Genomic DNA, 27299 nt, shown 5'->3' with positions numbered 1-27299 from the left:
GGAGCACTGCAGTGCGGCTCAGGAAGGCACGCCCAATGACATAATCCCCAGACAGGAAGAACTCCAAGACAGACCTGCGGCTTTGGTGAAATTCCAGCAGCCCTAAGAATAACTTGGGGAAGTCATTACCAGTTGGTCAGGGAAACACATCTGGATCATCTTGTTATACAAATTCCTGGTAAATACAGAAATCAAAGTCTGAATATGCTCAAACCCCACTTACAGAATATTATGATGTTTGATAAATTATCAAATATGCTTTTTGCAGAAGGTCAAGCTTAATGGCATACACCTGTGATCTCAGCACTGGGGAGGAAGAGGCAGGAGGATCACCACAACTTCCAGTCAGCCTGGTCTACAAAGTAAGTTCCAGGTGGGCCAGAGTTATAGGTCATCTCCAGAACTGTGTGTTTGTGGTGGCTCTCCCTTTTTGTCACTCTGTAAATTATTAATCTTCTAAATAGTAAAAAGAAAGTTGGCTTTCTACTTCTATAAAAATGTTTAAAGTTGAGGAAGGACACTTGATTATTTGTTGCTAATAATGGGAAGGCTGTGATGCCTTCTACCTAGAAGGTCCCCTACAGACATAACCTACATGTTTTATCAGGGTGGTACATTTCACTAAATCTCAAATCAGTTTTTTGGTCTCTGTGGATTGCTGGTTAATACAGTTAACACAGGTGAAAAAAATCCAATGACAGGGCTCAGGAGCGCTGACCCCACCCAGGTCCTGGGCTGCATGGTGCACTGGGTCACACTGGTGGACACTGCCCAAGTGGCAGCAGCATCTGGATGTGCATGCTTCTGCAGACCTACCAATACATCTCACACTGCTAGTGGATAGTAGGGGCATGCCGTGTCTTAATGGAGCTCAGCTGCTGTACGACCTGCACTGCCCTCACCTCAGGAGCCATTTCTTCAAGTGTGCTGCTGACCGGGCAGCAGGAAAGGGATGAAGCGTGGTCACTCCCTCCAACCTTCTGCTAACCAGAGCAAGTGAAGGCATTCGTTCACCCTACACCCCACACCAAATAACTCCTTACAAGTTTCTTTCATCTTCTTTCCCCTTTAAAATCTAAAACAGGCCAATACTGTATCATGATAATCACCATCGCCACAGTCCCTCTTATGTGACAGTTTTAGCTTTACCCCTTTCTCATGTCAGGTGCCGAGGACCATGATTTCTCTGCCACCACCCCCATGCCGGCCCTGGGATAAGAACTCAGAGAAAGGCAGGTTTTCTCAACCTGGGAGTTTGCATAGAAGCGTCCTTTCAGGTGCATTGAGGGTGCATTACATCCCACTTACGCCTTGTAACGAACTTTCTTTTTTGTTTTTGTTTTGAAGGAGAAAAACCCATAAAGCTGGGAGGGTAGGAAGGAGGGAGGACCTGGTGAAACTGGGGGAAAGAAAAATATAATCAAAATTATAGAAAATGTCCTAAATTTTAAAAACAGAAAAAGAAACGACAACTAAATCCTCTTTCTAAGCAGGTTTAACCGACTACATCCCAGCCTCCTTCTTCAGTAAGGAACAGGGTGAACGGCACTGAGCACTCCCCTGTGCCTTGGGGCCGACCACCGTGTCCTATAAGAGTGTAGGCCTACCCACACAGAGACAGCTCGCCAGTGAGCCCAGGCTGACAGACTCCTTCTACCACTGAGATTATGGGAATGTTATACAAAGCTTTTCTTGTTGATTTATCCATTATTGTATTAACCATTTGAGATGCTTAGTCTACAGATGAATGCCGGCTAAATGTCTGTAGTCTGAAGACTGATTTCAGGTTAGAGAGGCAAAGGTCATACTGCAAGGACCTCTGGCCCCGCATTCTGTAGCACCTCAGGGATCCTCAATTATATTGTTTTAAAGCCATCAACTACTAAATCTCATAATTCCTCTTAAATATTAAGTCCTTAGAAAAACAACTTTTGGCCGGGCGGTGGTGGCACACTCCTTTAATCCCAGCACTTGGGAGGCAGAGGCAGGCGGATTTCTGAGTTCGAGGCCAGCCTGGTCTACAGAGTGAGTTCCAGGACAGCCAGGGCTACACAGAGAAACCCTGTCTCGAAAAACAAAAAAACAAAAAAACAAAAAAACAAAAAAAAAAAGAAAAACAACTTTTGAAAGCCCATGAAAACAATTTTCCTAAGTCTCCACACAACTATGTTTCTATGAACCTGGGAACCGAAATATGAAAAATTCTTTTTTTTTTTCAATTTTTAAGATTTATTTATTTTATTTATATGAGTACAGGACCCCATCACAGATGGATGTGAGCCACCATGTGGTTGCTGGGAATTGAACTCAGGACCTCTGGAAGAGCAGCCAGTGCTCTTAACCCCTGAACCATCTCCCCAGCCCAAAAAATTCTTTTATACTCCAGCTCCCAGCCAACTCTGCAGTTGACGCCCCTCAATTAGCTGCCCTAGACACACTAGACTGCTAGTTCAAGACACGCATAGTAAGAACATTTCCAGTAATGAAGAGCAACTCCCAAGCCTAACGACTCAGGGAAATGAGAATAAGTGTGTGGCATAACACACACACACACACACACACACACACACACGAGGCATAGCAGTTACATTCCCACAGATACCACCAACCCACTAGGGACAAAGCACAAGAAAAGCCTGCACAGGTAGGAAAAAGTGCTACAAAAACATCTTTACTGGGTAAACCATTCAGTTCAGGACCAAACATCTCTTTATCTAGAAGCAAACAATCTCCCTCGGACCAGGAATTTCAGAAAGGAGATTTCTCAGTGAAAAGCTGCAACTCACCTGCTGCTACTGAACTATCAGAAGCTGCTAAGCCACCATCTTGATTTTATACTTTGAGGAATTTGGTACTTTAACACAAAGTTTCTAAGTAGCTGGGGTAGCTTTAAAAAAAGAACTTATTTTTTTTAAAAAAATGTTTCTTTATATTTGGTACAAGTATTTAGAAATGTCTTTAAAGTCCAGTGGTAAAGAGAGGCTAGGACACACACAGTTTAGCTGGTGGGCTGCTTGCCTGGTATGCAGGAATGCTCTCCCCAGCACCACGGTAAAAACTGACCATGGTAGTAAATGCCCTTAGCACTTGGGAGGCGGAGGCAGGAAGATCAGAAGTTCAAGGTCATCCTTGGCTACATACAAGTTTAAGTTCACCTTAGCTACCTGAGAATTTCTGACCAAGTGTGCAGAAGCCAATGTGAACTAAGAACTACCAAAACAAAGGCCTCCTACCAAGGGTCCAGAGACTGTATAGGCCTAGGCTACAGTTCAATGTTAAGACTGTGTGCTTAGCAGCCCCCAGGAGGAAGAGATTCGGTAAACTCTGTGAGCTGAGGTCAGCCTGGTCTACAAAGCTTCAGGCCAACATTAGCTACACAGTGAGACTTCTCAAATAAGCAAACAAACAACACAGGCAACATCCTAGACTTAATCTCCAGCACAGATAACACACATGCTAACAAGGAGGAGACCTAAAGGCAGCAACCTGGATTTAAAAGGATGGGATGGGATGGGATGTGGGAGGCAGGGGGGCTGCTGAGGGAAGACCCGGAAGGGGAACAAAATTTGAAATGTAAATAAATAAAATAACCAACTTAAAAAAAATAAATAAAAAAAATACAATAAAAATCTTTCCCTATGTTTCTGTAAGTGAACAAGAAATTAATGATATGCTAAATCGCTAGGAATACAAACAGGATTTTTATAAACACAGAAGAGTTATTTCAGTCTCAGTCAAATTCCTTAGTCAACTTTCAAAAGTGCAAGTCATTATGGAACCTTGCTGGGATGCTGGACCATCCCCTTTGCTGAAAAAAATGTGTACTGTGTAGACACTTGATCCATTCCACCCTTGATACAAGACGAACAGACAGGAGAAAAACAAATCACTAATGACAGGGCAAAGAGAAAAACTTGGGAATTTTTTTCGTAAAGAGAAACCATGACTCATGGTTTTTGTGTGTTTTTATATTGAAATCAGTAATTTCAATACACAAACTGTGCAACAAAGAATATAAAAAGATTAGCTAGGGCCAAACTACTCAAAATCTATAGAAGCATAGGTTAAATTTTATTTTAATAAAATTTATTTGCACACACCCCACAAAAGAGCAAAAAAGTCGGGGTCAAAGGGCTCACAGGGGCTCTGCTGAGGCAGGAGGATTTCAGATGACTTTCATTTTAGGTATGTTTCAAATTTTCTACAGTTACATGGTCTTTTGAACAAAAGTAAGTTTTCATGCAGGAATAAATACAAACTCCAAATGTAAAGGCAACAACCTTCAGCCACACTAATACGAAACAGGCACCAACAGCAGGCTGCTTTCAACATTCTGTGTGGATCGAAGAAAAATATTTTGATATCAGAAGGCCCAAACCAAGGGCACGTTGAACATTTTGTAATTAAGAATAGCCTTTAAGCGATACAAAGTATTTGGAAGATACAAACTATCGAAAGGGCAGCAACACTGGATTTCTAACGGAACCACACAGCCTTTGCAACTCTTAGGAACTTGCTAGCAAATATTCTCAGACCACCTTCATTCAATCCCTAAGGGCTATTTCACTTAATACAGCACACCTGGTTTCCTAGGGCAATGCCACACCCATTCACCAGCATGTCATACATGCTCCCCAGACGCTACAAAGTGGCTTTAAAGACTCAAGAAGGAAGGAATCCTGCATTCCAGATGAATCTAGGGATGTTGTGAGCGTCTCTACTGGAGGACACAACTGGAGCATGTCAGCTTTTTTTGCCTCCTTCCCCAGCTAGGTCTGAAGTCTTTGAAATCAGACTTAAATGTTACAGGGTTGTCAATAGGGTCATCTAAGCAACAACGTCAAGCCACGATCAGCAAAACAAGTAATTTGGATTGGAAACTGGTATGTTGAGTCTAGTCTAAGGTCTGGGACTAGTGACCTTGGACCGGCCACGGGATTCGGTTTCCTGGTTTGTAAAATAGGGAGATACACCCACTCAACAACGATGCTGTGAGGCCAATGGAGGCCTACGCGTAGGCAGCGACAGATAGCAGAGATGCTGGGTGCCCAGGGCCTGCCCACTGCGGCTCTCACCAACCCACCGGTACACAAGCCCACCCAGGGGCCAGCACCCAGGCTGCCCTAGACACATCCTTCCCAAAGCGAGCTAAGCAGGGACATGAATCGAAACCAAAAAAGCGCATGTGACTTTGGAGGCAGGGATGCGGCCCTGCGCTCAGCCGGGACCGGGAGACGCCGTCTCCACCCAACTCGGCCATCTTGAGAAACCGCGGAGACAAAGCGACCCCACTGTGCGGGCGCTGGCGGTCCGGGCACCCTAGCTGCTCCACGCGACCGGGGAGGGGGCGCCGCGCACCTTTGAGGGTGGAGCGCTCCACCAGGACCGTGTGGACCTGCGGGTCTGACAGGAACTTGCGCATCTGCTCCAGGGCGCTCTTCTCCTCCAGCGCCGCCTCCAGCGCAGCCGGCGCGTCGCCGCCGTCCTCCAGCAGCAGCGGCACCAGCTTACGCAGGTGCTTCTGCAGCACCGCCACGTCCGCCACATTCTGCACCGCCGACACCTCCAGGCCGGCCGAGCCGTCCTCGCCGCCGCCCGGCTCCGACATGGCGGATCCGCGGAAGGGAGAGAGATAGAAAGAGAGACAGAGAGAGCCGAGAAGGGCGGCCTCCCGCACGAGGGAGCAGCGAGCGAGGGGAACCGGCGACAGAAAACGCTGTGTCCGCTAGCCCGCGGCCGACTGCGGACAGCGGAGCCGGCTCCGCCCTAAAGGCCGCCGCTCCCGCCGGCCCCGCCCCGCCCCGCCCGCTGGCTGCAGCCACCGGCGCCCGCTCGCGGTCGGCGTCGCGACGTTACGCATGCGACTGGAGGCGGGGCTAGGTGAGGCGCCGCGTGGCCTTTTGGGAATTGTAGTCGGAGTGCAGGGCGGAACCCACTTCTCTCTGTCGGGAGTGGTCCAGGAACCGTGTCTGACTCCATTGCCAGGTGGCAGAGAATATCACAGAGCCAGTCCCTCGGACTCCATAAATAGTATATGAAGGATGCGTTGACGAGAGTTGACATTTAGTGAGAGCTCATCCTCTGCCTGACATTGTTCTTGATAGTTTATCTGCGTTCTCCCATTGAATGTATGAATGAATCTGGAGTGCCAACATCAACCTCTGCCCACTAGTTATTAGATACACGTGGGAAGATGAAGATGTTTTTTTCAGGGGAGATGAGGGGCGTGCCCACAGTGACCTCGCTAAACTGGCAAGGGAGAGGGTGGAAAGGAAGATATTCTTAGCCGAGGAACTGGCGTCTAAGGAAAAGAAGGTTATGTATGGGCAGAGCGGCAACTGCAGTGCAGTCTAAGGTTAGGTTAAAGGAAACCTGGATGGTAAATAGCAGCAAGCTGTGATGGGACCTGGCTTCTGAATACAGCGTCATTTCTCAAGCAAGGGTGACGTGACTGTAAGAGAAGGACGCATAGGAGTGAATCTCCCGACAACAGTATGCTCCTCCCCAATCCCTGAACATGCACTACCGCTTTGTGGGGTTCAAGAATCTGGGTCGGCAGGAGGCAGGGGCTTGGATCCCTCCCAACTAAGTTTCCCTGCGTCTGGCCCATCACCCCTCCTCCCATACACGGAGGACAAAAAGGCCAGAATCTGCTTACTTTCTTAGGGATCGGAAGTGGCCTTTGAAAGTTCAGGTCATAACTTGGGTAGAGGGAACTAAGCGAAAGTGATCTTTAAAAATATAATAATGCCGAGTTAGAAAGCTGAGTCCTGATTGGTGGGACGGTGATGGTATGATTTGATTCTCCCAAATCATCTTTGGAAAACGGGAGCCCTACAATATGCTTATTCTTTGCACAATTGCCCAGTGCCAGGTCCCAGAGGCTGCTGATGGAGCCCAGAAACTACTCAGATGATTCTTCCAGAAGCCTGAGAGAGGGAGAGAGAACAGATAAATATCCCCATCCTCCCTCCATCTGCCCACCCCGGTATAATATGTTCAAGAAGTCGTAAATAATCTTGCAGAGGTGAGAAGACAGACCCAAATCTACTGTGGTGAGTTGTTAACTGTGGAAATGCTGACATATCAGCAGTGACCAATACTGAATGTCCACCTGACCCTAGGTGCTGTGTTACTGTGCCCTTCTGCATAACCTGCAGAGATAGGAACAAGGACAAAAGACCTGAGATTCAGAAACCTACAGGGACTTGGTGGGGGTGGGGCTGATAGCACACTGGCTGCACCGTGAGTCAGCATCTGGGAAACGCAGTCATTCAGTTATTCAGGGGACTCACTCATCTGCAGCCTGGCTCCAGGTCGAGGAAGAGATAGCAGGCTCGGACTTTGGATTATTATCATTATTTCAAAGAAGACGGAAATGTACATAGTTTATAAGGATTTACGAGTAAACCAAACCTGCTTGCTTTTTTTAAAAAAAAATTGTAAATGTGTTTTTTTTTTAATATTGTGAGAATAAATTTCCAAGGGCAGCATCCCAGAGGCTGGCCAGGCTGAGACGGGGCTAACGAGGAAGCAAAGCTTGCCTGGGGGTGCCCTTCTGCGTCATGGCATAGGACTCAGCTGGTCCTGGGTGGGGATGGGACCCTCTCCTGGTCTTTCCATAGTCTCCTGTCCATTAAAGCATCTGCTTTCAAGTGTTGAGAGGAGCTGGGAAGTGAATTTCTTCCCTGATGTGGGACCCTGGTGGTGGCTAGAGAACATTCAATTTTGTCATGAATTTGTGACACACTGTGTAGAGATCTTGCTGTTCCCAACATCTCTTTAAAATCCCACATGAAGTGCTGTTGAGATACTTAGTGTCAGGGCCATTCTCCTTATTCTGCTTCCTCTGTCAAGCCCTGTCAAGGGACAGCACACAATCCCTCAGCAGGACCACCATCAAACCAGCATCGTCAGGCTATGTTTCTATATACCCCTTCTCTGAATTCCATACTGGATTTTTTTTAAGGTCCTGTCGTATAGCCAGGGTTGGCCTGGTACTACTCACTATGTACATAGTTGTTGAGAGCCGACTCCTAGCAGAAAGCGGCTATCATCTTTGCAGCCATCTCAGGCCAATATACCCTGACAAGAGACTTGTTTTTCAGCAACCCACAACAGTTGAGCACAGTCTGATAAATATCTTGTTTTTCTCACATATCTTGTTTTGCTGTTTAGTGCCCCCAGCTGCAAGGCATGTGGTAAAGCACCTTCAGGTGTGTTCCCCTGCTTGTCCACAGCTGCAAGGCACGTGGAAAAGCGAATAAATACATAGAGTTCTTTTCAATAAACAAGACTTGATCAGACCCTCTGTCTTGTCTCCATTCTTTGTGTCTCTTGCCCCTCCATCCCCACTTTCTCTCTCTTGCTAGAGACCCTGTTGACTGACCCGATGACCAGAGCAGCAGCGTGTGTCAGGACATCTGGCGTCCCAAAGTGGGGAACGGACCAGATCACATAGTACATGTTGATTTCAAACTTGAACAATCATCCTATCTTGGCTTGCAATTCCAGCCCTAGAAGTGTGGAGTGCCCTACCATACCTGGTTCGTGTTGGGCCATTCATTCATAATCAACCCCACTTCTGACAGTACTATTAGGCCTGAAGAACACCCAATACTTGCTTAATGTGTGTTCCCAGTCCAGGAATGGGAGCAATGGGAGTGGTGGGGTACATAAATGTTTCATTGAGTACACAAGGGTTGGACCTTCTCTGCCATACCTTCAGACAGACTACACACCATTTGGGCTGCTAGGCACTGCTGGAGGACCAGCTGGCATTTCACCTCACTTCAGGAGGCTTTTGATGACGCTTGTTTCAGAATCTCATCCTCTTTCTGTCTTGGTTCTGTGTTAAATGGGCCTACAGGGTAAGGATTGAACTGGATCCGGGTCTTAGTTTCAAGACCTGTAGGTTGGAGTTGAAGACCAAGGAAGCCTTGCACCATCAGGAACAGAACAGTCTCTTTGCGCCCTCTGGTGGACATGAATTTTCTCACTTTCAGGGGACCTTCTTTCCACCCCCACCTCCCCATCCATCTGCATGGCATCACATGGTTACCTAGCAAATGCCAGCCTGTGGTTCAGCCCATATTCCACTACCCACAGGGAAGATTTATAAAGACTGTCTTCCTGGGCAGAAAATTTACCCAAGCCCTAGATGTGCTTGGTACTTCTAGCTCCTCCTCTCTCTCCTGTAGTAGAACCAACCACATCTCTTACCAAAACTGTGTCCCCAGCTAAGATTATTGCTTCCTGGGTACCCATCCCCCTTTCACCTTATGCCTTCCAGCAAAATCTTTGGGAATAAACACAATGAGCCCTGCCCTGAACACTTCCAGCTCTCCTACTGTAGTGGTTTGAATACGCTTGGCCCAGGGTGTAGCGCTATTAGGAGGAGTGGCAATGTTGGAATGGGTGTGGCCTTAGGATGTGTGTCACTATGGGGATGGGCTTTGAGGTCCTATGCTCAAGCTCCATGTGGAAGAGAACCTCCTCTTAGCTACTTGCAGAAGCCAGTCTTCTCCTGGTTGCCTCCAGCACCATGTCTGCCTACACACTGCCATGCTCCTACCATGAGGATAATGGACTGAACTCTGAACCTGTAAGCCAGCCGCAATTAAATGTTGTCCTTTATAAGAGTTGCCTTGGTCATGGTGTTTCTTCACAGCAATGGAAACTCTAAGACACCGACCTAGTCCTTATGTTCCCAGCAAGTGTCTTGGTTAGTATCACCAGCCCTCCACACCTACACAAAACCAGTGACTGGGTTTTGGTTTCCTCTTGCTTGACACACTGAGATACTTGGCACAACTGTCTTCAGAGCCAGGCTCTACTGACCCTTTCCCTCCCTCCTCTTAAGGAGGCTGTGGCCCAAGGCTTACCAATATCCCCCACCGTCCTTACTAATTGTCTATACTCTTGCTCTGTTGATGATTGAGAGAAGTGCTGAAACCCCTGGTGGTAATTGTGGCTTTCTCTCTGCTTGCAATTTCGTCTCTTGGCTGTGATCGCTGGAATTATTTTCCTATCTGCTGTCATCAGACAGTTCTGATTTTCAGCCTCTTCGTCAGTTGTTCATCTTCTTTCTTCTGGCTTATATGGGGGAGCTCTGGGAACATTGTGAGTGTAAGCAGTAGTGGGTAATGGGAGGGGCTGAGGGGCTGTGTTTTCAGATCATACCTTGTCTTTTTGTGTGAGCCTGGTAGTGCACCATTGCCACAGCCCCTCCCCCTAAAGGGTTTGGTCTGTTTTTAAATTTCTTTCCCCCTTAGGTAAGCAGTCTCCTTTCTCAGTATCTTTCACCTTTAAAGCTGTTGGAGACTTTGGCTCCCATCAGTAAAAAGTCCCATATCTGAATAGGGAAGTGGCTCATTCTTTAAGTCTGATGGTGAGGAGAAAATCTTTTGTTATAAAATCTCTCCACAATCAAGGAGGGGCTCGCCCTCCTCATTAGGCAAATACGTGGCTGGATGACATAGTTGCCATGTTCTCAGATGAGGGGATGGCCTGGCATTACCCTTGGATGGTCAGGATCAGGTGGTCTTCTGACTGCCTTGTAGTGCAAGATTTCATTCTTTGTGGAAGTTAACAGGGGTGCTTCCTTAATGTCTTTATAGGACTGAGCAGGTCTCCCATAAGGGCAGTGCAGACCCCAAGATCAGAGTGGTATAAACGGGAGTTGCTGTGTACCTCGCCTGTGTGGTACATAGGGTGGTGTGGCATATATGTGCACATATATATATATATATGTATATGTATATGTATATGTATATATATATGACTAATGCACATAAAATAAAAATAAATTATTCTTAAAAATTCCTAGTCTGTCTTTCTCTGGAGGCCAATACGAACGCCTCAGGATCCTTCTGAGGCTTTTATCTGGAGACTACTGTCATGTCCTCAGTATCCCACAGAGGCTCTGGATGGGATGCCATTTCCTGCAGAGTGGTCAAGCCCACAATCGGTGCTTCTTTTCTATCCCTAGGGGGTCCTTACCTGGTCTGGACATCCAACCTAGTCTCACCCTCTTCCAGTCAGAGACTCTGGTCCTGCATTTCACAGTTCCCTTGGTCACTGAGAGAGCCCCTGGAATCCAATCCAGGGTGTGTACTTCCCATTTCCAGAGACTATCAGTGGGCTAAGAGGCACAGGAGCAGCAGCCTCTTTGGGACAACTGGGGTTGTAGTGAGATCTCGCTAGGCCTCCAAAAATGGGGGATTTTTTTTTCCTAAAATAAGCACTCCAAGGCCTGGAGAGATGGCTCAGCGGTTAAGAGCACTGACTGCTCTTCCAGAGGTCTTGAGTTCAAATCCCAGCAACCACATGGTGGCTCACAACCATCCGTAGTGAGATTTGATGCCCTCTTCTGGTGTGTCTGAAGACAGCTACAGTGTACTCATAAATAAAGTAAATAAATCTTAAAAAAAAAAAAGCACTCCAAGACCAGTGACAGTGAAAGATGTCGCCAGTGGACTGAAAACAGGGTGGCTTCTGACTGTGAAAAGCTTCCTTCCGGGTGCAGCTTATATTTTCATTTCATACTCTAAAACCACAAGGTGGGGCAGGCAGGCAAGTGAGATTTTACAGGTTATGTGGCAGTCAGCAGGTTGCTAAGGGCAATGACCCATCATTTCAGGTATTCCTCCAGGGCCTTTCTGCTGCAGGTAGCAAGTGAAGTCACTCTTGGCAAATAGGCAGTACAAGCAGTAAATCATCAAATAAACTAACAAATCAGTGTCTAATAATTGGTCTTTTATCTTATTTTACATCAATATAATTATGCAATTTAATTCAGTTTCCTGTAAGTGCATACACTTTTCAGTTTCAACCCCAGCACTACATAATCCTGCATGTTTCTAAGCCCAGCACTGGGAAGGAGGGTACAGGAGGATCATGACCCTAGCTGCACTCCTTTGAGGTCACTCCTAGTTGTATTACCCAGCCTTGCCTAGAAGAGACCACCCTTGCCTCCCCCAAAATTACAACAGAAAAAAATCTATTAAAACAAATATAACAAGCTGAGCCTATTGATGAACACACTACACACTCCACAAACAGGACCCAGAAGCCCTTGGGCTGGAACAGACCTGAAAGCCCCCTCCCTGTGGGCTAGCTTTCATGGTTCCAGAAGGCACCAGGAGAGCTTCCAAAGGAGGGCGGCAACCCACAGTTCTACCCAGCTCTGATGCCTGTGAACTACAACAATGACCAGCGGCGTGGCATGATAACCCTAAGGGTGCAGTAGTGGCACCCATACCTTGGCAATTACTAATAGCTCTCTAACTGGATCTAAGATCCATTCAACAAGATAGAGAATGTGCCATGTACTAGAAACCTACCTATTAAGTGCTATTGAATTCATGGATCTTAGAGAACCTACAACCACCACTTCACTAAAACTACATAGTCCATAACAATGTAAACTTTTGTTCTTACACCCACACATAAATGTGGTCCTCACCTTTGTTAGGGAACTTTTTGCAAGAGCTGGGGATCATTACCAAAAAAAAAAAAAAAAAAAAAAAAATCACAACCAATCAGAATCCAGAATTGTGGAGCCCAGTGCCAATGGATACAGCGACATAACATCCTGTACCTAAGGCTCAGGGAACATTATAGAATAGAGGGTGGAAAACCTGTAACAGCCAGGGGAACAGGGGTTTCTGTGGGATTGTGTCTCCTAGCAATGCCAGAAACTACACCCATAAAGTCTCACCAACGTAAGTGCCTAGACGTGAGGTGAATCAGGAGGTCACCAACAGATATGCCCAGGTGAGTGGCCTTAATCCTACACAAGGAACTACAGGCAACTAGAGAATGCTGGGAGTGGGGGACACAGTCTTCCCCAGGTGACTGTTTTTATCAAAAAAGAAATTGTTATCCAAAGCCCTGAACATACATATGGCTAACATACAGATTGAGTGGGTTATATTCAGGAATGTGTATGTTTATACATATATGCATGTCATAACAACTAATGAAATAAGAGGCCATGAATTTGGAAGAGAGCAAAGAGGGGCCATGGGATTTTTTTTCGGGGGTGGGGGGTAGTGATGCAATTTTATCATAATCTTTTTTTTTTTTTTTGGTTTGTTTTCGAGACAGGGTTTCTCTGTGTAGCCCTGGCTGTCCTGGAACTCACTCTGTAGACCAGGCTGGCCTCGAACTCTCGAACTCAGAAATCCGCCTGCCTCTGCCTCCCAAGTGCTGGGATTAAAGGCGTTCGCCACCACCGCCCGGCGGCATATCATAATCTTAAAATAAAGTGAAACCCAACAATTTGAGGTTGATCCCCAGGACACACAAGCTGTCTGCCCCCCTCCACATGCACGGTATGCACACACATGTTCACACATACACAAATAAATGAAAATGTAAAAACTAAGCAAGAGTACTCACAACGCGACTCCAAGGTACAAGCAGGACTTAACTCCAGGCAGAGGGCAAATACAGAGGCAGGGTGACCCTCTCCTTGACACGGACCTAGAGACCGCTTCCGATCCAGTACCGCCTAATAATACCATAGGCATAAACTAATGCCAGCCTATTCCTAAAGGTAAAATGTCACCCTTCTCCAGGCTTATCGAAGCAGACTCAAAAGATGAGCGTATGAATACCACCAGCAGAAAAGCCAGGTTTCAAACTAGTCAAACGCATTAGACCGATGAAGGGTCCCCACGAAAGGCACAGAACCCTAACGTGGACCCTGTAATGAGGGTGCCTGACACCATGGTGACCACCCACCAAAGCAGAGACCTCAGAACTTTACCTAGGGCTTCAGGCCAGGCCATCACCACCCACATGAGCCACTGTTCTACACCTGAGCTACACCTGAGGCCTAGACCCCTGCTCTCTCGGGTTCTGAGCGCTATGTCTCCAACAGCTATCCACCTGGACTCCTTAAGCCCTAAATACTGGATTTGTGGCAGGTGGTGATGGTACAGTCCCTTAACCCCAACACTTGGGAAGCAGAGGCAGGTGGGGCCAGCCTGGTCTAGAGTGACTTCCAGGACAGCCAGAGCTACACAGAAACTCTGTCTTGGAAAAACTAACAAACAAATCAACCCAAGCAAACCAAACCAACAAACGTTGTGTTGGTAGCAGCTATCTGCCTCTGCCTCCAGGAAGGCCTCTGTGGACTCACTGAACTCTGATCTTGTATAGCCATTCTGTAATATGCATTGCAGTGTGAGGTGTAACGTGTGACCTTATTATTCAGAAGTGAAAACAGGACAACTCAACAAATCAAGTCAAGAAAAGGGATGTAGACTACCAATTTATTATTCAGGAAATTCTAACACCATGGAGAGAGAATCGTGTCCTTGTTTCTGACAGAGCACTCCCAGCACCAGGGCTACCTTCCAGGGTTACCAGTATCTTGGGCAGGAAGCACTGGGCAATAGACATCATTAGGGCTTCTTTGGAAGACGCATGGCTACGAGCCTGGAGGGAACCAGCACAAACTTCCTACTGTTCTTGAGTCAGGGACAGAGTCAAAGACAGGCAGTTTATTAAAAAGAAAGGAAAAAAGGAAGGAAGGAAAAAGAAAACTCAAGCCAGGAGTTGCACGCCAGTATTCTTAAAGAGGGCAGACACAGGGAAATCTCCGAGTTCAAGGTCCACACAGTGAGTTCCAGGCCAGCCAAAGAGAAGCCCTGTTTTATAAACAAACAGGATAGCCAAGGAGAGACCCTGTCTTATAAATAAATGAAAGGAAGGAAGGAAGGGAGAAAGAAAGGAAAGAAAAGGAAGAAAGAAAGGGAGGGAGGGGCACCCAGTAAGTGGAAGTGGGAAAAATGGGTGCTCAAAATCTTTTTTTTTTTTTTTCGAGACAGGGTTTCTCTGTGTAGCCCTGGCGGTCCTGGAACTCACTCTGTAGACCAGGCTGGCCTCGAACTCAGAAATCCGCCTGCCTCTGCCTCCCAAGTGCTCAAACTCATTTTTAAAAATTATTATTATTTTTATGTATATGAGTACACTGTCACTCTCTTCAGACACACCAGAAGAAGGCATTGGATCCCATGACAGATGGTTGTGAGCCATTGTGTGGTTACTGGGACTTGAACTCAGGACGTTCTTTAGAGCAGTCAGTGATCTTAACCGCTGAGCCATCTCTCCAGCCCCCCAAACCCTTACCTATGTGAGTTCTGGTCCTCCATAATTATTTACACAGCGAGCGCCTCTACCTATTTATGTTACCGTGTGTCCGTGACACGCCACCTAGGTGGGAAGTGTTTGCAGTCCCTGCTTACTGGTTTCCTTTGCGTGTTAATCGGGATGCAGTTATCTTCTCCGCATCCCCAGCCTCCCAGCTACTTCAGAGTTCTCAGAGCTGCCGCAGAGCACAGACTGGTTTTGTCCCACCCACGCTACGGCCATGTCTCGGGGGTCCTGGACAGGGGTAATATGGGACCCCTGGTCACCAACCCCGCCCTTCAAGTGGAAATTGACTGGGCTGGAACCCAGTTCCAGGATCACTACTGTCTCGGTCCTGAAGCTACTTCTGCAGAGTGCCAGGTCGGTCACGTGTCGCCAGGGCGTGGTCACGTGTGGCCTCGTACTATCACGTGAGTCCTCAAGCCAATCACCGCGGCCTGGAAGAAGGGACAACCCGATTGGGTCATTCTCCTTTCGCGAACCTCGCGAGATTCAGAGCTCCGCAGCTCCCGATTGGCTGACGCGTTGCGTCATTTCCCTGCGCCAGCATTTCGGTTAAGGTTCTTGTACGAAATCTCTTTGCGGACTCCCTATCTTGTGGGCTACGGGGCAAGTTTCTAAACGTGGGTCCGGGCTGTCTACGGCCATCACTCCCCTCCCTTCAAGGGACGCGGCCCCTGTGCCTGTTTCCTCTATACGCCGCTGCCTTGTCTTAAGTCAGACCGCGTTCGAGATGCTGAACCGAGGTTTCGCGTGGCTTCCTGGCGCTGTGACTCATCAGTCATGTGCGTTGTGGAGGCTGCGCCGTGGTTCTTCCTGCGGGGATGGCGGGTACCCTCGCAGGGCCAACTTTGCCCTGCTGTCTTGTTCTGGTGCATCTGGGCTGAGCGAATATCCTATTTACTTTGAACTCTTCTCTGCTTTCTGCATACACTTCATCTCATTCCTACAGGCGCTCTTGCTTTTTGGTTTTGGTCCAGGGTAGTTCTGTTGAGTCTCAACTCTGATGCTTCTGCCTCCACCTTTCAAGTGCTGGGATGAAAGGCGTGTGTCGGCACGTCCGTCTTACTCACATACCCACTTTTGATTGATTGCTCGCCTCCCCACTTGGATTTTGCCCTTCTCGCTCACCCCATATTTATCTATACATGCGTCCGTCAGACTTTGAGCCAGTAAGTGCTGGAGTGGGAGTGTCCCACACGGTGCCAGACTGAAGGTACAGCGATGAATAGGGTACTAGGGACATTGCTTGTACAAGGCTCAAGGGCTAGCCTGGGGTGACTGGTTGGAGAGATGTTTTTGCAAGGACCCTCCAGGTAGCAGTGTGGATTGTTTGAGGAGAAGGAGTTGGGCCGGTAGGAAAAGGGTAGACCTGAGGTGAGGATGAATTCGAATTTTGAGTGTGTGCATGTACAACTCTTTGGTTTTTCGAGACAGGGTTTCTCTTTATAGCCCTGGCTGTCCTGGAACTCACTCGGTAGACCAGGCTGGCCTCGAACTCAGAAATCCGCCTGCCTCTGCCTCCCAAGTGCTGGGATTAAATGCGTGCGCCACCACCGCCCGGCTGTACAACTCCTGAAGAAGATCTGAGTTTAGATTCCCGGCATCATGACAGGCTGTCTATAACCTAGCCCCAGGGGATCCAACACCCTCTTCTTACCTCCGTGGACACTTGCACTCATATGTACAAATCCACGCATAGAAACAAACACATTTAAAAAATAAAATCTTAAAACGTCGGAGTGTGCTCTGGGGTTTTCTCACTTCTCTGCTCACACTGCATTTAGCAACACTTCAGGCAGGTGAGGATAATTCCTGATTTCTGTTTCTCAACACGGAGGACAGTGCTACTGTGAGTAGCTGCCAGCTTACATACAGCTCAGTCTATGAATTTTGCTGATGGCTAAACTTCTAGAAGTGGAATTGCAGAGTCAAAATAACTGACACCCTGTAGGCATGGTGGAATGTGTTTATAATGCCAACATTCAGGAGGCTGGGGTAGTAGGATTTTGGGTTTAAGGTCAGACTTTCTACATGGTAAGACTGTCTCAAAATGTTTTCAACACTTACCTTTTAAAACTCAGTTGCATTTTTAAGGGTCCTACAAATCTGCAAGCCATCAACAATAAGCTGAAATGACCCGCCCTTCCTCACCTGGCACTGGGATTCCTTCTTGTCCTTCCAGGAGCATTAACTTCTGGCCCTGAGATCTGGATAGCACGATTATACTGCCAGCGGGAGCCCCCTGCTTAGCTGTCTCTGCTGGCTTTGCACTCTCCTCTCTGTAATCTTCCCCACACCTACATGGGAAGCCTGTGCCTCTGGCTTGTGCTTCTGCAAGTAGGTGGAGCTGGAATTGCTACTATGGGTGTCTGCCTTCAACCAGCTCTTGCCCTCCAGCTACCTGCAGAGGGCTAGCTTGAAAGCAGTGGGGTGCCATTGCCCAAGCCGGCGGTGCTTCCTGCAGCCACAGTTCTGCAGAGCAGAATAATGTTTGATGTCTTTTCGTGGCGTAGAGGGAGTCCTGTCACAGGAAACGGAGAAATGTCAGCTACCTCCGGTAGATGCCTTCCTGGGATGCAGGCGGCATCCCGTGGAAGGTCAGACACTTGTTACCACTTAGGAGACTTAAAGAAAAACCTATTTTTTAGGGAGGTGGTATATAGTTGTTGGGAGGTTTGGGATCTTCCACGCTCCCGAGACCCGGAGAGAACACCATTGCTTTCATTTGTAACTCGTGACCACAGCCTCATCTTGAACTAAGATGCTCAGAAACTTCAAATCTCCCACCCTTCTTAAAAACAACAGCAAACCAACCAACCAACCAAACTTTCTATTTAAATGGATCAACTACCCATGGTCCTGCTTAAGGCCAACTCTTCTACTGATATTCTGATTTTAAGTCCTGTGTTCCTTTCATGAAGGGAAGTCAGAGCAGAAACCTGGAGAGAACAATCATAGAAGACACTGCTTCGTGGGTCACTAACTTGCTTTTAAATTTTTTAGTTTTTTTTGAGGGGGGCAGGGAGCTGGGCAGGGCAGAAGGGCAGGTCCTAGAACTTGTTCTGGAGACCAGGGCAGCCTTGAACTAGCTTACTTTTAAAAATACATCCCAGAACCACCTGGCCATGGGGTGGTGCTATCTTTCACCTTCAGTTACCAATCAAGACAACTTCACAGACCAATCTACAGAACAGCCCAATAGTGATAATTACCCAGTGGAGACTCCTTTCTCAGGTAACTGAGATATGCTGAGTTGACATTCAATGATAACTAGGTGCCAGCCAGAGGAGGAGCTTGTTTTTACACAGTTCCATCAACTTGAGACCACCTACCTTGCAGAACACACTGGAGTCTTGGTAGTGATGAGTGTGACCGCACTTAACCAGGACTGCTTAGTTATACATACCTCTTGTCTTCTCTTTAAACCTCGGCCTCCTGTCAGCACTCCAAAGATAGACTTGAGGGTGGGAGTCAGCAGAGCTCATATTTCCTTCTTAATGTGACCACATTGGATCTCCTCTCCTCTGCACCTCTTTAATAGTTCCCAACTAGTCTCTAATCGGCATACTGAAAATGAGTGGGCAAGCCTAGCTTTTTAGGGCCGCTAGGGCCCAGGCATTGACACTGACCTCTGCTAACATCCACAAACAACACAGAGACCAGTTTCTGCTAGACACAAAGGCATCTCTAGTAAGATGAGAGACCCCTCTCCTCTTCTTCTTCCACGCTGCTTCTTCCATTCCCGTGTTGCCTGGGTCCTCGATCTCTTGGTTTTCAAGCACTTGCTGCTGGCCTCTGTGATGCTGCAGTGCCCTGGATTTCCCTGCTTCACAGCCACACACACTTGGCCCTACATCTGCATGTGAAATTTGTCTCCTTGGCTTCTCATGCAGATGCACGAACAGGTCGCCCTTATGCCAACATAATTCCACAGTGCCCACAAATCCACTCATCTACATTGTAACTCAGACACTCCGTCCACCGGCTCAAGAACCTCCAGTAGGAACCAGCTCTGTCAACAGCACTTGGGGTAGCTTCACCAACTGTGCCAGTTTAATGTTTGTGTTCAGTTCTCTGAGGAGAGTGTCCATTCTTCATGTGGAACAGCTCCTCAGCCCCTCCCTGACCAGTCTCTATCAGTCCATAGTAACAAAATACCACGGACTGTGTAATTTTAACATCCTACGTTTATGTGTATGGGTGTTTTGCCTGCTCCTCCCTGTGTGTGTTCATGTGTGTTCCACATGCACATGTTGGGGTCAAAGGGCAATTGGCAGGGGTTGGTTCTCTCCAGCCACAGTGTAGGATATAGGGACTGAAGTCAGGTCATCAGCCCTGTTCACAAGCACATCTACCCAGTCAGGTGCCTGTCTCCTGGACAGCGCTGCCTCAGACTGTGCCTTTCCCCTCTCCTCAGTGGGCTCTTAAGTTTCCTTTTTTGTTTTGTTTTTTTTGTTTGTTTGTTTTGTTTTTTGAGACAGGGTTTCTCTCTATAGCCCTGGCTGTCCTGGAACTCACTCTGTAGACCAGGCTGGCCTCAAACTCAGAAATCCACCTGACTCTGCCTCCCAAGTGCTGGGATTAAAGGCATGCACTGCCACCACTGCCTGGCCGGCTCTTCAGTTTCATTTCCAGAGGTTTCCATGTTCTCAGATAGGCTGCAAAGCTGACCACAGGCTCTGGACCCTTCTTGTTTGCCTGGGGCGGCATGATGAGAAGAGCCCCGTGTACATGGATGAGGAGTCCCGCGCACTGCTTTGTCTGTCACTGTCGTAGGCCAAGCTCACAGACCTCTCTGTACTCTATTACCTTGTGAGGCGAGCTGCTTGGAGGTGGTTAACTTTCCCCCACAGGGGACTGACTGGCCTTTGTCTCCAGCTCTCAAAGGTAGCAGCTTTGCCATGATTATCCTTCCTGATAAGAATGTTTTGGTTCTTTTGGGGACCGGGGCCGTGATGGGTATACCATGCTGATAATATGGTCTGGGTGGCAGTGGTGAGATGGCGGGGTGGTGGTGGTTAGTGTCAGCTCTACTCCTGGAAGGGATGGATGCTAAGACCAGACTGTATGTGCAGATAACCCTCAAGACACAAACGAGCCTCCTCACACCACTGCCAGGCAAAGCCAGCACTGAAGGCTAGACGTGAGCAGAAGGCAGCTGACAACTATGAGCCAAACCCACTTCCTCAGGCCTGGGCATCTGCCTGTTGACTGTACCGTGTCTCCTCAGCTGCTGTCCTAAACCCCAATACAGATACTATCCAATTGCCTCATCTTGCTAAGGCTTTCTAGGAGCATCTTATGCCTAAGCGTGCGCGGGGACTTCCAGAACATGCAGGTCTTTCTAGCCCGACTCCCAAAGCCCTGGGTTGCAGATCAGGAGGGTGCTAGTGAACGTAGGTTCACTACACTCAGCTGGTGTGCTCTTACAGGAGCGGGGCCTTGGTGACGAGCTTACACAGCAGGCCTTTATCTGTTTCCTCAAACCCGTGATGAAAGGAGGAAGCTTACAGTTTCCTAGCAAATGCATTCACCAAGGAATCGCCTGGAATTTGATGGCACTGAAATCACTCAGTAATAGCACCTTCTGTTTATTGCCTGGTGTGGTGGCACAGAGTTTTAATCCCAGCACTTGGGAGGCAGAAGCAGGAGGATACCTGTGAATTCGAGGCCAGCCCAAAGTATATATAGTTAATCCTTGCTTAACTTGCTCCCCCATCCCCAACACTTACTGTACGAACTACTCCTTGCTCCAGTGCAGTATCAGGAGCAGGAGGAGCAGTGGGAGGAGGAGGAGCAGGAGGAGGAGGAGCAGCAGGAGGAGGAGCAGCAGCAGGAGGAGGAGCAGCAGGAGGAGGAGCAGCAGGAGGAGGAGGAGCAGCAGGAGGAGGAGCAGCAGGAGGAGGAGGAGCAGCAGGAGGAGGAGGAGGAGGAGCAGCAGCAGCAGCAGCAGCAGCAGCAGCAGCAGCAGCTTCACATGGCTTCAGAGTCACCCGTGACTTTGTGGGCTGTGTGGTGTCAACATTTTGATTTTCAGGAGGCTTGGGTCTCAGTCTCATTTCCTGCTTAGAAGACGGACAGTCTGCCCTGGCGGTGTCCCCTGGGCAGTGCTTAGTGGCGTCACAAGCTTTTAAACGTTCTCATTCCAGCCATGTTGGAGACAGCTTAACGGGAGTCCATTTATCCTTGTTGGAGTGGGAGCTTTGGCTCAAGTCTCCCAACCAGGGTGGAAGTTCGGGCTCTTGAAGGGAATTATATCAGAATGTCTGAGCAGGGGAATCAGTGCTGGCCCTACTGGCTTCACAATGCCTCTGAAGTCATCATTAGTTTAAGGGATACATCTTCCTACCAGATCCATTCTGAAGACAGAATATGAAGAGGCGTTAGTAATGTCAAGGTTGGGAGTGTGCTTCCACGCAGCATAGTGACAGTTCTCAACCTGTGGATTGTGACCTCTTTGGGGGTTGAATGACAGGGGTTGCCTAAGCTATTGAAAAACACATACCTTAATAATTCACAACAGTAGCAAAATTTCAGTTATGAAGTAGCAATGAACGTAATTTTATGGTTGAGGGTTACCAGAACATGAGGAGCCATATTAAAGGGTCAGAGCATTGGGAAGGTTGAGAACCACTGACGTACCGGGAGCTGTTCCCAGTGGAAGGGGCAGAGTTCCCAGGCTCCCCTGGTCCTCTGCCTGGCTCCTGGGTTCCTTGTGCCTTTACACTTTTTTTTTTTTCTCCCATCACATTGTCTGAAGGAATAGCAGAAACCTCTGTTCCCATGTGCTTTTATTACAGAATTGAGAAGATGGGTCAGGACCCTTTGGTCTAATAACTGGTTTGTTAGATATCAGTTTCTAAAATTACACATTGGGAAGCTAGCCAGCTCAGCTTGTTTGTGGTAAGTTTCTCACAAGCATAACACAGACTGATTTGGCCTTGAACCGGATATGACCAGGAAGACATTAGGGAGAGAAAAAGATGTATTCTAAGTTTTATTTTTTATTTTGAGACAGTCTCACATAGCCCAGTCTGGCCTTGAAGTTCTGACCCTCCTTGCCTCAGCCTCCCATGTGTCAAAATTCCAAGTATGGGCTACAATGCCCAGCAAATCCTGGTCTTCAACCTACCGCCATTCACAAAGTTCTTCAGAACTCATGTTTTATTAAACTGGACATGTTAACTCAGGAGGCTAAGGCAAGAGGTCTGTTGTATGTTTGAAGCTAGCCTGGGCTATGTAGTGAGTTCACAACAGCCTAAGCTACAGACCAAGACCCTGTCTCAAAAACAAAACCAAACCCATAAAAACATAATGCTGTGGTTTGTAAAAAGACATGAAGGAGACGGTAGGCTGAGTCAGGGAAGGATATATAGCTTCTATGGGTGTAGGCCAACCTCTGCTTACACTGCTTTCTTCTTAAACCAAACCCCCAAACAAACAACCCGTCCCCCACTGCCCCAAAGATGCCCATATTAACTTAAGAGTGGACTTCAGATTTCTGGTATTGGAACCCACTCCTCCCCAACCGAATCATCTATAACATACATTTAGCTGTGAGTGGACTTTCTGGTGATTTTTATGTTCCGTGTTAGCAACACAAAGCCAATGAGAACGGAGGCTCCTGTGTTGGTTTGCAGAGGCTGAGGTTTGGGACAGCATGCTTGAAGACTTTGCTAAAGTTTACACAACAACAACATCCCTGAAGCACTGTGAGGCAAGAACAAATGTGTGAGGCGCTGAGTCTGTTCTGCCCTCCTGTGCCCACACCCCTCCGGGATCCTCACTGAGAGTTCATTACCTCCCTACCCTCTGCCCAGAGTGTTCACATACCAACCCACAGTTTAGTGGGAGTTTCCACAGCTTGCCATCCTTGTGGCGCCCGCACTTGAAGGTGGTGTTGAGTACTCTTGGCCACCACTGCTGGCTTGGTGACACCAGTTCTCAGGGATGGAGATGCAGAGCTTCTGGAAGCATTGTAGTGGTGCCAGTGGCTCTAATGGCCGTCAATCACAGCACACTTCTGGAAGAGAATTCCTGTGCTGTGGGGTGTTATCAAACATGCTGTCCTCAAGTTTCAAGAGGCGAGACTGAGGTATCTTAGAGAGTTTCCACCTAACCTGAGGAAGAGATCATCCTAGTTACTACCCTAGACCTGATGTCTTCTAACGGCTTCTGGTAGGGGTAACCAGCAAGTCTCAGACTCGGACCCAAGGCCCTCGGGAAGCTCCAAGGCTTCCACTGCAGAGCTCCGACCAGAAGGGATGGAGATGTGATAGGGTCAAGGGCACTGACGCAGAGGGTACCCTCCCCTGACTGCAGAAACACAGATCAAGTACAGCTTCAGCGAGGATCTTCTGTCAGGCTTCCAGAACAATGTGAGTGACCGGCCAGCAAGGACCTCAGCTCAGCCCACCTCCCAGCATGTCTATCTACTCTGTTCCCTCAGTTGAGCACTGAGATTTCTGATCATTGGCTTTGTATCCACTCTGCCTCTACGAAAAGCAGGCGCTGTGCGCCAAAAGCTGCTTTCCCTTTTCCTTCTCTCTCTTTTTTGAGACAGGGTCTCTCTCTATAGCCCTGGCTGTCCTGGAGCTCGCTCTGTAGACCAGATTTGCCATGAACTCGCAGAGATCTACCTGCTTCTGCCTCCTGAGTTCTGAGATCAAAAGTGTGCATTTCCACACCTGGCATCTGCCTTTTCTTTCTTTTCTTTTTCTTTCTTTTTTTTTTTTTTTGGTTTTTCAAGACAGGGTTTCTCTGTGTAGCCCTGGCTGTCCTGGAACTCACTCTGTAGACCAGGCTGGCCTCGAACTCAGAAATCTGCCTGTCTCTGCTTCCCAAGTGTCCCAAGTGCTGGAACTAAAGGCGTGCGCCACCACTGCCAGGCTGGCATCTGCCTTTTCAACCCAACGAGGGAGTACGGTGGCTTTTGGTATCAGCTTCTAAGGACTGCTGACACTCATTAGGGGAACACAGGGCTGACACCTGCTTCCCACCTCAAGCCAGTGTCCCTGGAGTGGCTGGTCCCTGAACTGACAGTAACTGTGTGTCGGAACCAGACTGCCCCACGCCATGGCTAAATTTAGTTTCATGATGAGCGATACAATTAACATGTTCTTTATTTAGTCTGTATAATACACCATTTTAAAGAGATCTTTAAAATTAGATAAAAGAGCATATTAAATGGCAAGTGCATGAAGTCTTTCTTCATAAACAATGTCAAAACAAAAAAAGTTTTGAATTACAAAATGTTAAAAAATATGTTGGTACTTAACATTTCACTAAAGCATAAAGTTACAGATATTTTCTAAAGAAAAATAACTGTGCCACTTAACCTATTTTTGCTGTTTCTATGAACTTTTTTTTATTCTGTACATAGGACATTTTGTACAAAATACGAAGTCTACATTTTTTATTACTTATTACCATAAAACAAAGATACAATGTATGTACAATGTTCAAAGGAAGCCATACAGAGCCACACTGGAAAGACACTTGAACTGTGACATCTCTGGCACACAGACACACTGTGGAAAGACTGAAGGTGCCAAACTAGAGCCATGGGAAGAAAAACAGTCAGAATCAACAGTGTGTCTTAACAATATACAAGTTGAACAATTAGCACAGGTAATCCGAGTACTAACTAGGAGAACCTTAATAGGCCAAAAAATTAAGTAATACTCTTGTCAAAGAAAATTAGTTTATCTCAAAACATTTTTTTCTTTTCTTTATTGGCGAATGTTTGTCTTCAATAAAGAGCAGAAATAAAACCTAGACCAGAAGATGTTCTGCCGTGCTGAGTTTTGCACAATCACCCGTACACTGATAGCTTGCTTTTTCACGCAGGGCAAAGGAGCCTCTCGGGACCTCTCACCACACACAGAATGCCCCACGTCAGGGATATCTGAGACTCTACCAGCTAAAGACGAGAGTTCAAACAGTGGGGTATCAAAACACAGAGACGCTGCTTTATACAATAAAAGCACCCTTTTTCCCTCAGAAGGAGAAGGCATCTCAACTTTTTTTTTTAAATTATAGATTTCATAATGGTAAAGTGGATAGATACTCGTCAAGTTTCTCAGGAAGTGTTCTCACCCAAGCGGCCAACCTGTCCACCCTCAGCTGGGGCCGCCCTTCTGGTTAGCCACGCTGGCGGCTCTCCTCCCTGCACATGTCCTTCTTCCCGGCCATGTTGCATGAGCATCAGCAGCCGTCTAAGGGGACCCAGAAGCAGCCTCCATGGCCACACGAGAGCAATGTCTGATTTCACAACTTTTCATGGATACCCGAGAGCACGATTAAAAAAAAAAAAAATCAGGTTTTAAAAGAAGCCACATTTTTACCGTATCTTACGCATCAAGACATGTAACACTAAGATATAGATATGCTGGAGACAAAAGAAACTTGTCACTGTTCAGAATAGCAGTACACATCTCAAGCAGCTTTCAAGCAGGATAAATAAGTCAAAATACTGGCCACCCTGAGAGAAAACAAAGACTAGACAAAGCACTAAGTTTAAGGATTTTTTTCTCCTCGTGCTATTCCATCTAAAACAGAAGCTTAATCCATGCAAGAATTCTGTGAAGCCTGTAGCAGCATGTGAAGGCCAGTGGAAACGGAGACACTGCACTATTCCTTGCGAGCTTGGTAGCATGTGCTTTTTCCAACAGAAAGGCTCACTGAGGGCGCCCCACACAGCGCGACCTGCAGTACGGCCACAGGCAGGCTGCAGTTTGCAGTAGGCCAAGTGGGTTAATTTACTGTAACTTTCTACAAATGTGGAAATCTTAGATCCTGTAATCTTTATCAATTCAAGAGCCTTGTTGAAGGATCATGTGTAAGTAGGTGAAAAGACTGATTCTGCAAATAAAAATATGAACACATAATTTCAACATTGCGGTTCTCCTCAAGGTGGACTGAGGAAGTACGATTCAGAGCTCTCTCCCTTGTGCTTAGGTGGAACCCTGGCCTCTACCACAGACTATAAAATATGGCTTTCCGTAGACATTAAGGGAAGAGGGACATGGTGAGCGTGCCATTAATCAAAGGAAAGAAAGACCTTTGCACGGTCCCAGCGCTGAGGATGGCTGGCCTCTTCCCTGGCAGACAGCTAGAATGTGAAAGCGAAGAGCCATCTCTGTGAGACCTACCCAACAACAACTGCTGCTGCTGGCACAGCAAGCATGGGAGCAACGTCAAGGGTTGTAAAGTCTTAAAAAGGAGGAGATACCTTTTGCCATGTGCCTTTGATTTGAAACGTCATCAGTACTCCCACAGAAGACCTATTTCAGAGGAGCACAGGGGCCACTGGCCACAAGATGACAGCCAGGGTGCTTTCCTACAGCTCTGACTTTGGATCTCACTCAGGGCTGTGCTGGGGTGGTGACAACATGGTGATGACGCTGTCACCAACTCCCCCAGCCCCCTGCTTGGCCAGCAGGGCCAGAGAAGCCACCATTGTTTGAACTCCTGGTCTCGAGTGGAGGCAGGCGTGCGTTATCGCCTACAGAACGGGGTCAGAGGAAGCTTTGACTTTTGAGTGTAACTGACTGGTATGGCACAAACAGTATGTCTTTTCTACAGCATCCAGAAGAGAACTGACAGGCCCAGCTCGGCGTGCTGCTCCAGACGCTAGCGCCCGTCCTGGGAGAGTAGCTCACTGGCTCTGCAGTGAGCTTCCAAGGCTTTCTCGGTGTGGGGGTCCTGAGGCAGCTCGGACTTGCGGCGCACAAGGGGACGGTCCTTCTTCAGATCCTTCTGTGCCTGGAATCACAAATGCAATGCAGTTGGCTATGCACTAGGCTAACCGAGGAGGAAGTTCACTTCTGGGTTAGAAATTAGAGGAAACTCTAAGGTGAACAAGGATCCCAGATGTGCTACAGCCGCAGCTGGCCACAAGAATGGAGCCCATTTCTTACTCATTCACCCAAAATACCCTAAGCACCGTGCAATGACTAGGGTGCAGCTCGGTGGGCAGGGGGAGCTTTGGGTTTCTACAGTGGTAGTGTTTGCAGAATTCTCCAGGTGTTATGACTCCCCTAAGTACCACCCTCTCTCAAAAACATCACCTCATCACTTCATGAGCCTGTGACTGTTACACATTTCAGAAAGGAGACATACTTTTTTTTTTT

At 47.6% G+C, this 27299-nt stretch overlaps 2 protein-coding genes across 3 annotated transcripts in view; both read right to left on the bottom strand.

Moving 5' to 3' along the window:
- The window catches only part of Dync1h1 (dynein cytoplasmic 1 heavy chain 1), a 62625-nt gene extending 57017 nt beyond the window's left edge, over positions 1 to 5608 (bottom strand). Inside the window, exon 1 of the mRNA XM_028764406.1 lies at positions 5359 to 5608. Within this exon, the coding sequence (XP_028620239.1) occupies positions 5359 to 5608 (250 nt within the window). The remainder of the gene's footprint in view (positions 1 to 5358) is intronic.
- An 18898-nt stretch (positions 5609 to 24506) lies between these two features.
- The window catches only part of LOC114618721 (serine/threonine-protein phosphatase 2A 56 kDa regulatory subunit gamma isoform), a 51789-nt gene continuing 48996 nt past the window's right edge, over positions 24507 to 27299 (bottom strand). For both annotated transcript variants that reach the window (XM_028764515.1, XM_028764516.1), the window contains one exon: positions 24507 to 26931. In XM_028764515.1, the coding sequence (XP_028620348.1) occupies positions 26800 to 26931 (132 nt within the window). In that variant the 3' untranslated portion in view covers positions 24507 to 26799. The remainder of the gene's footprint in view (positions 26932 to 27299) is intronic.

Source organism: Grammomys surdaster, unplaced genomic scaffold (assembly GCF_004785775.1).
Source record: "Grammomys surdaster isolate TR1022 unplaced genomic scaffold, NIH_TR_1.0 144, whole genome shotgun sequence".
Classification (NCBI taxonomy): Eukaryota; Metazoa; Chordata; class Mammalia; order Rodentia; family Muridae; genus Grammomys; species Grammomys surdaster.
Note: the sequence above shows the minus strand (reverse complement) of the source record. Positions and strands in the feature narration are given on the sequence as shown.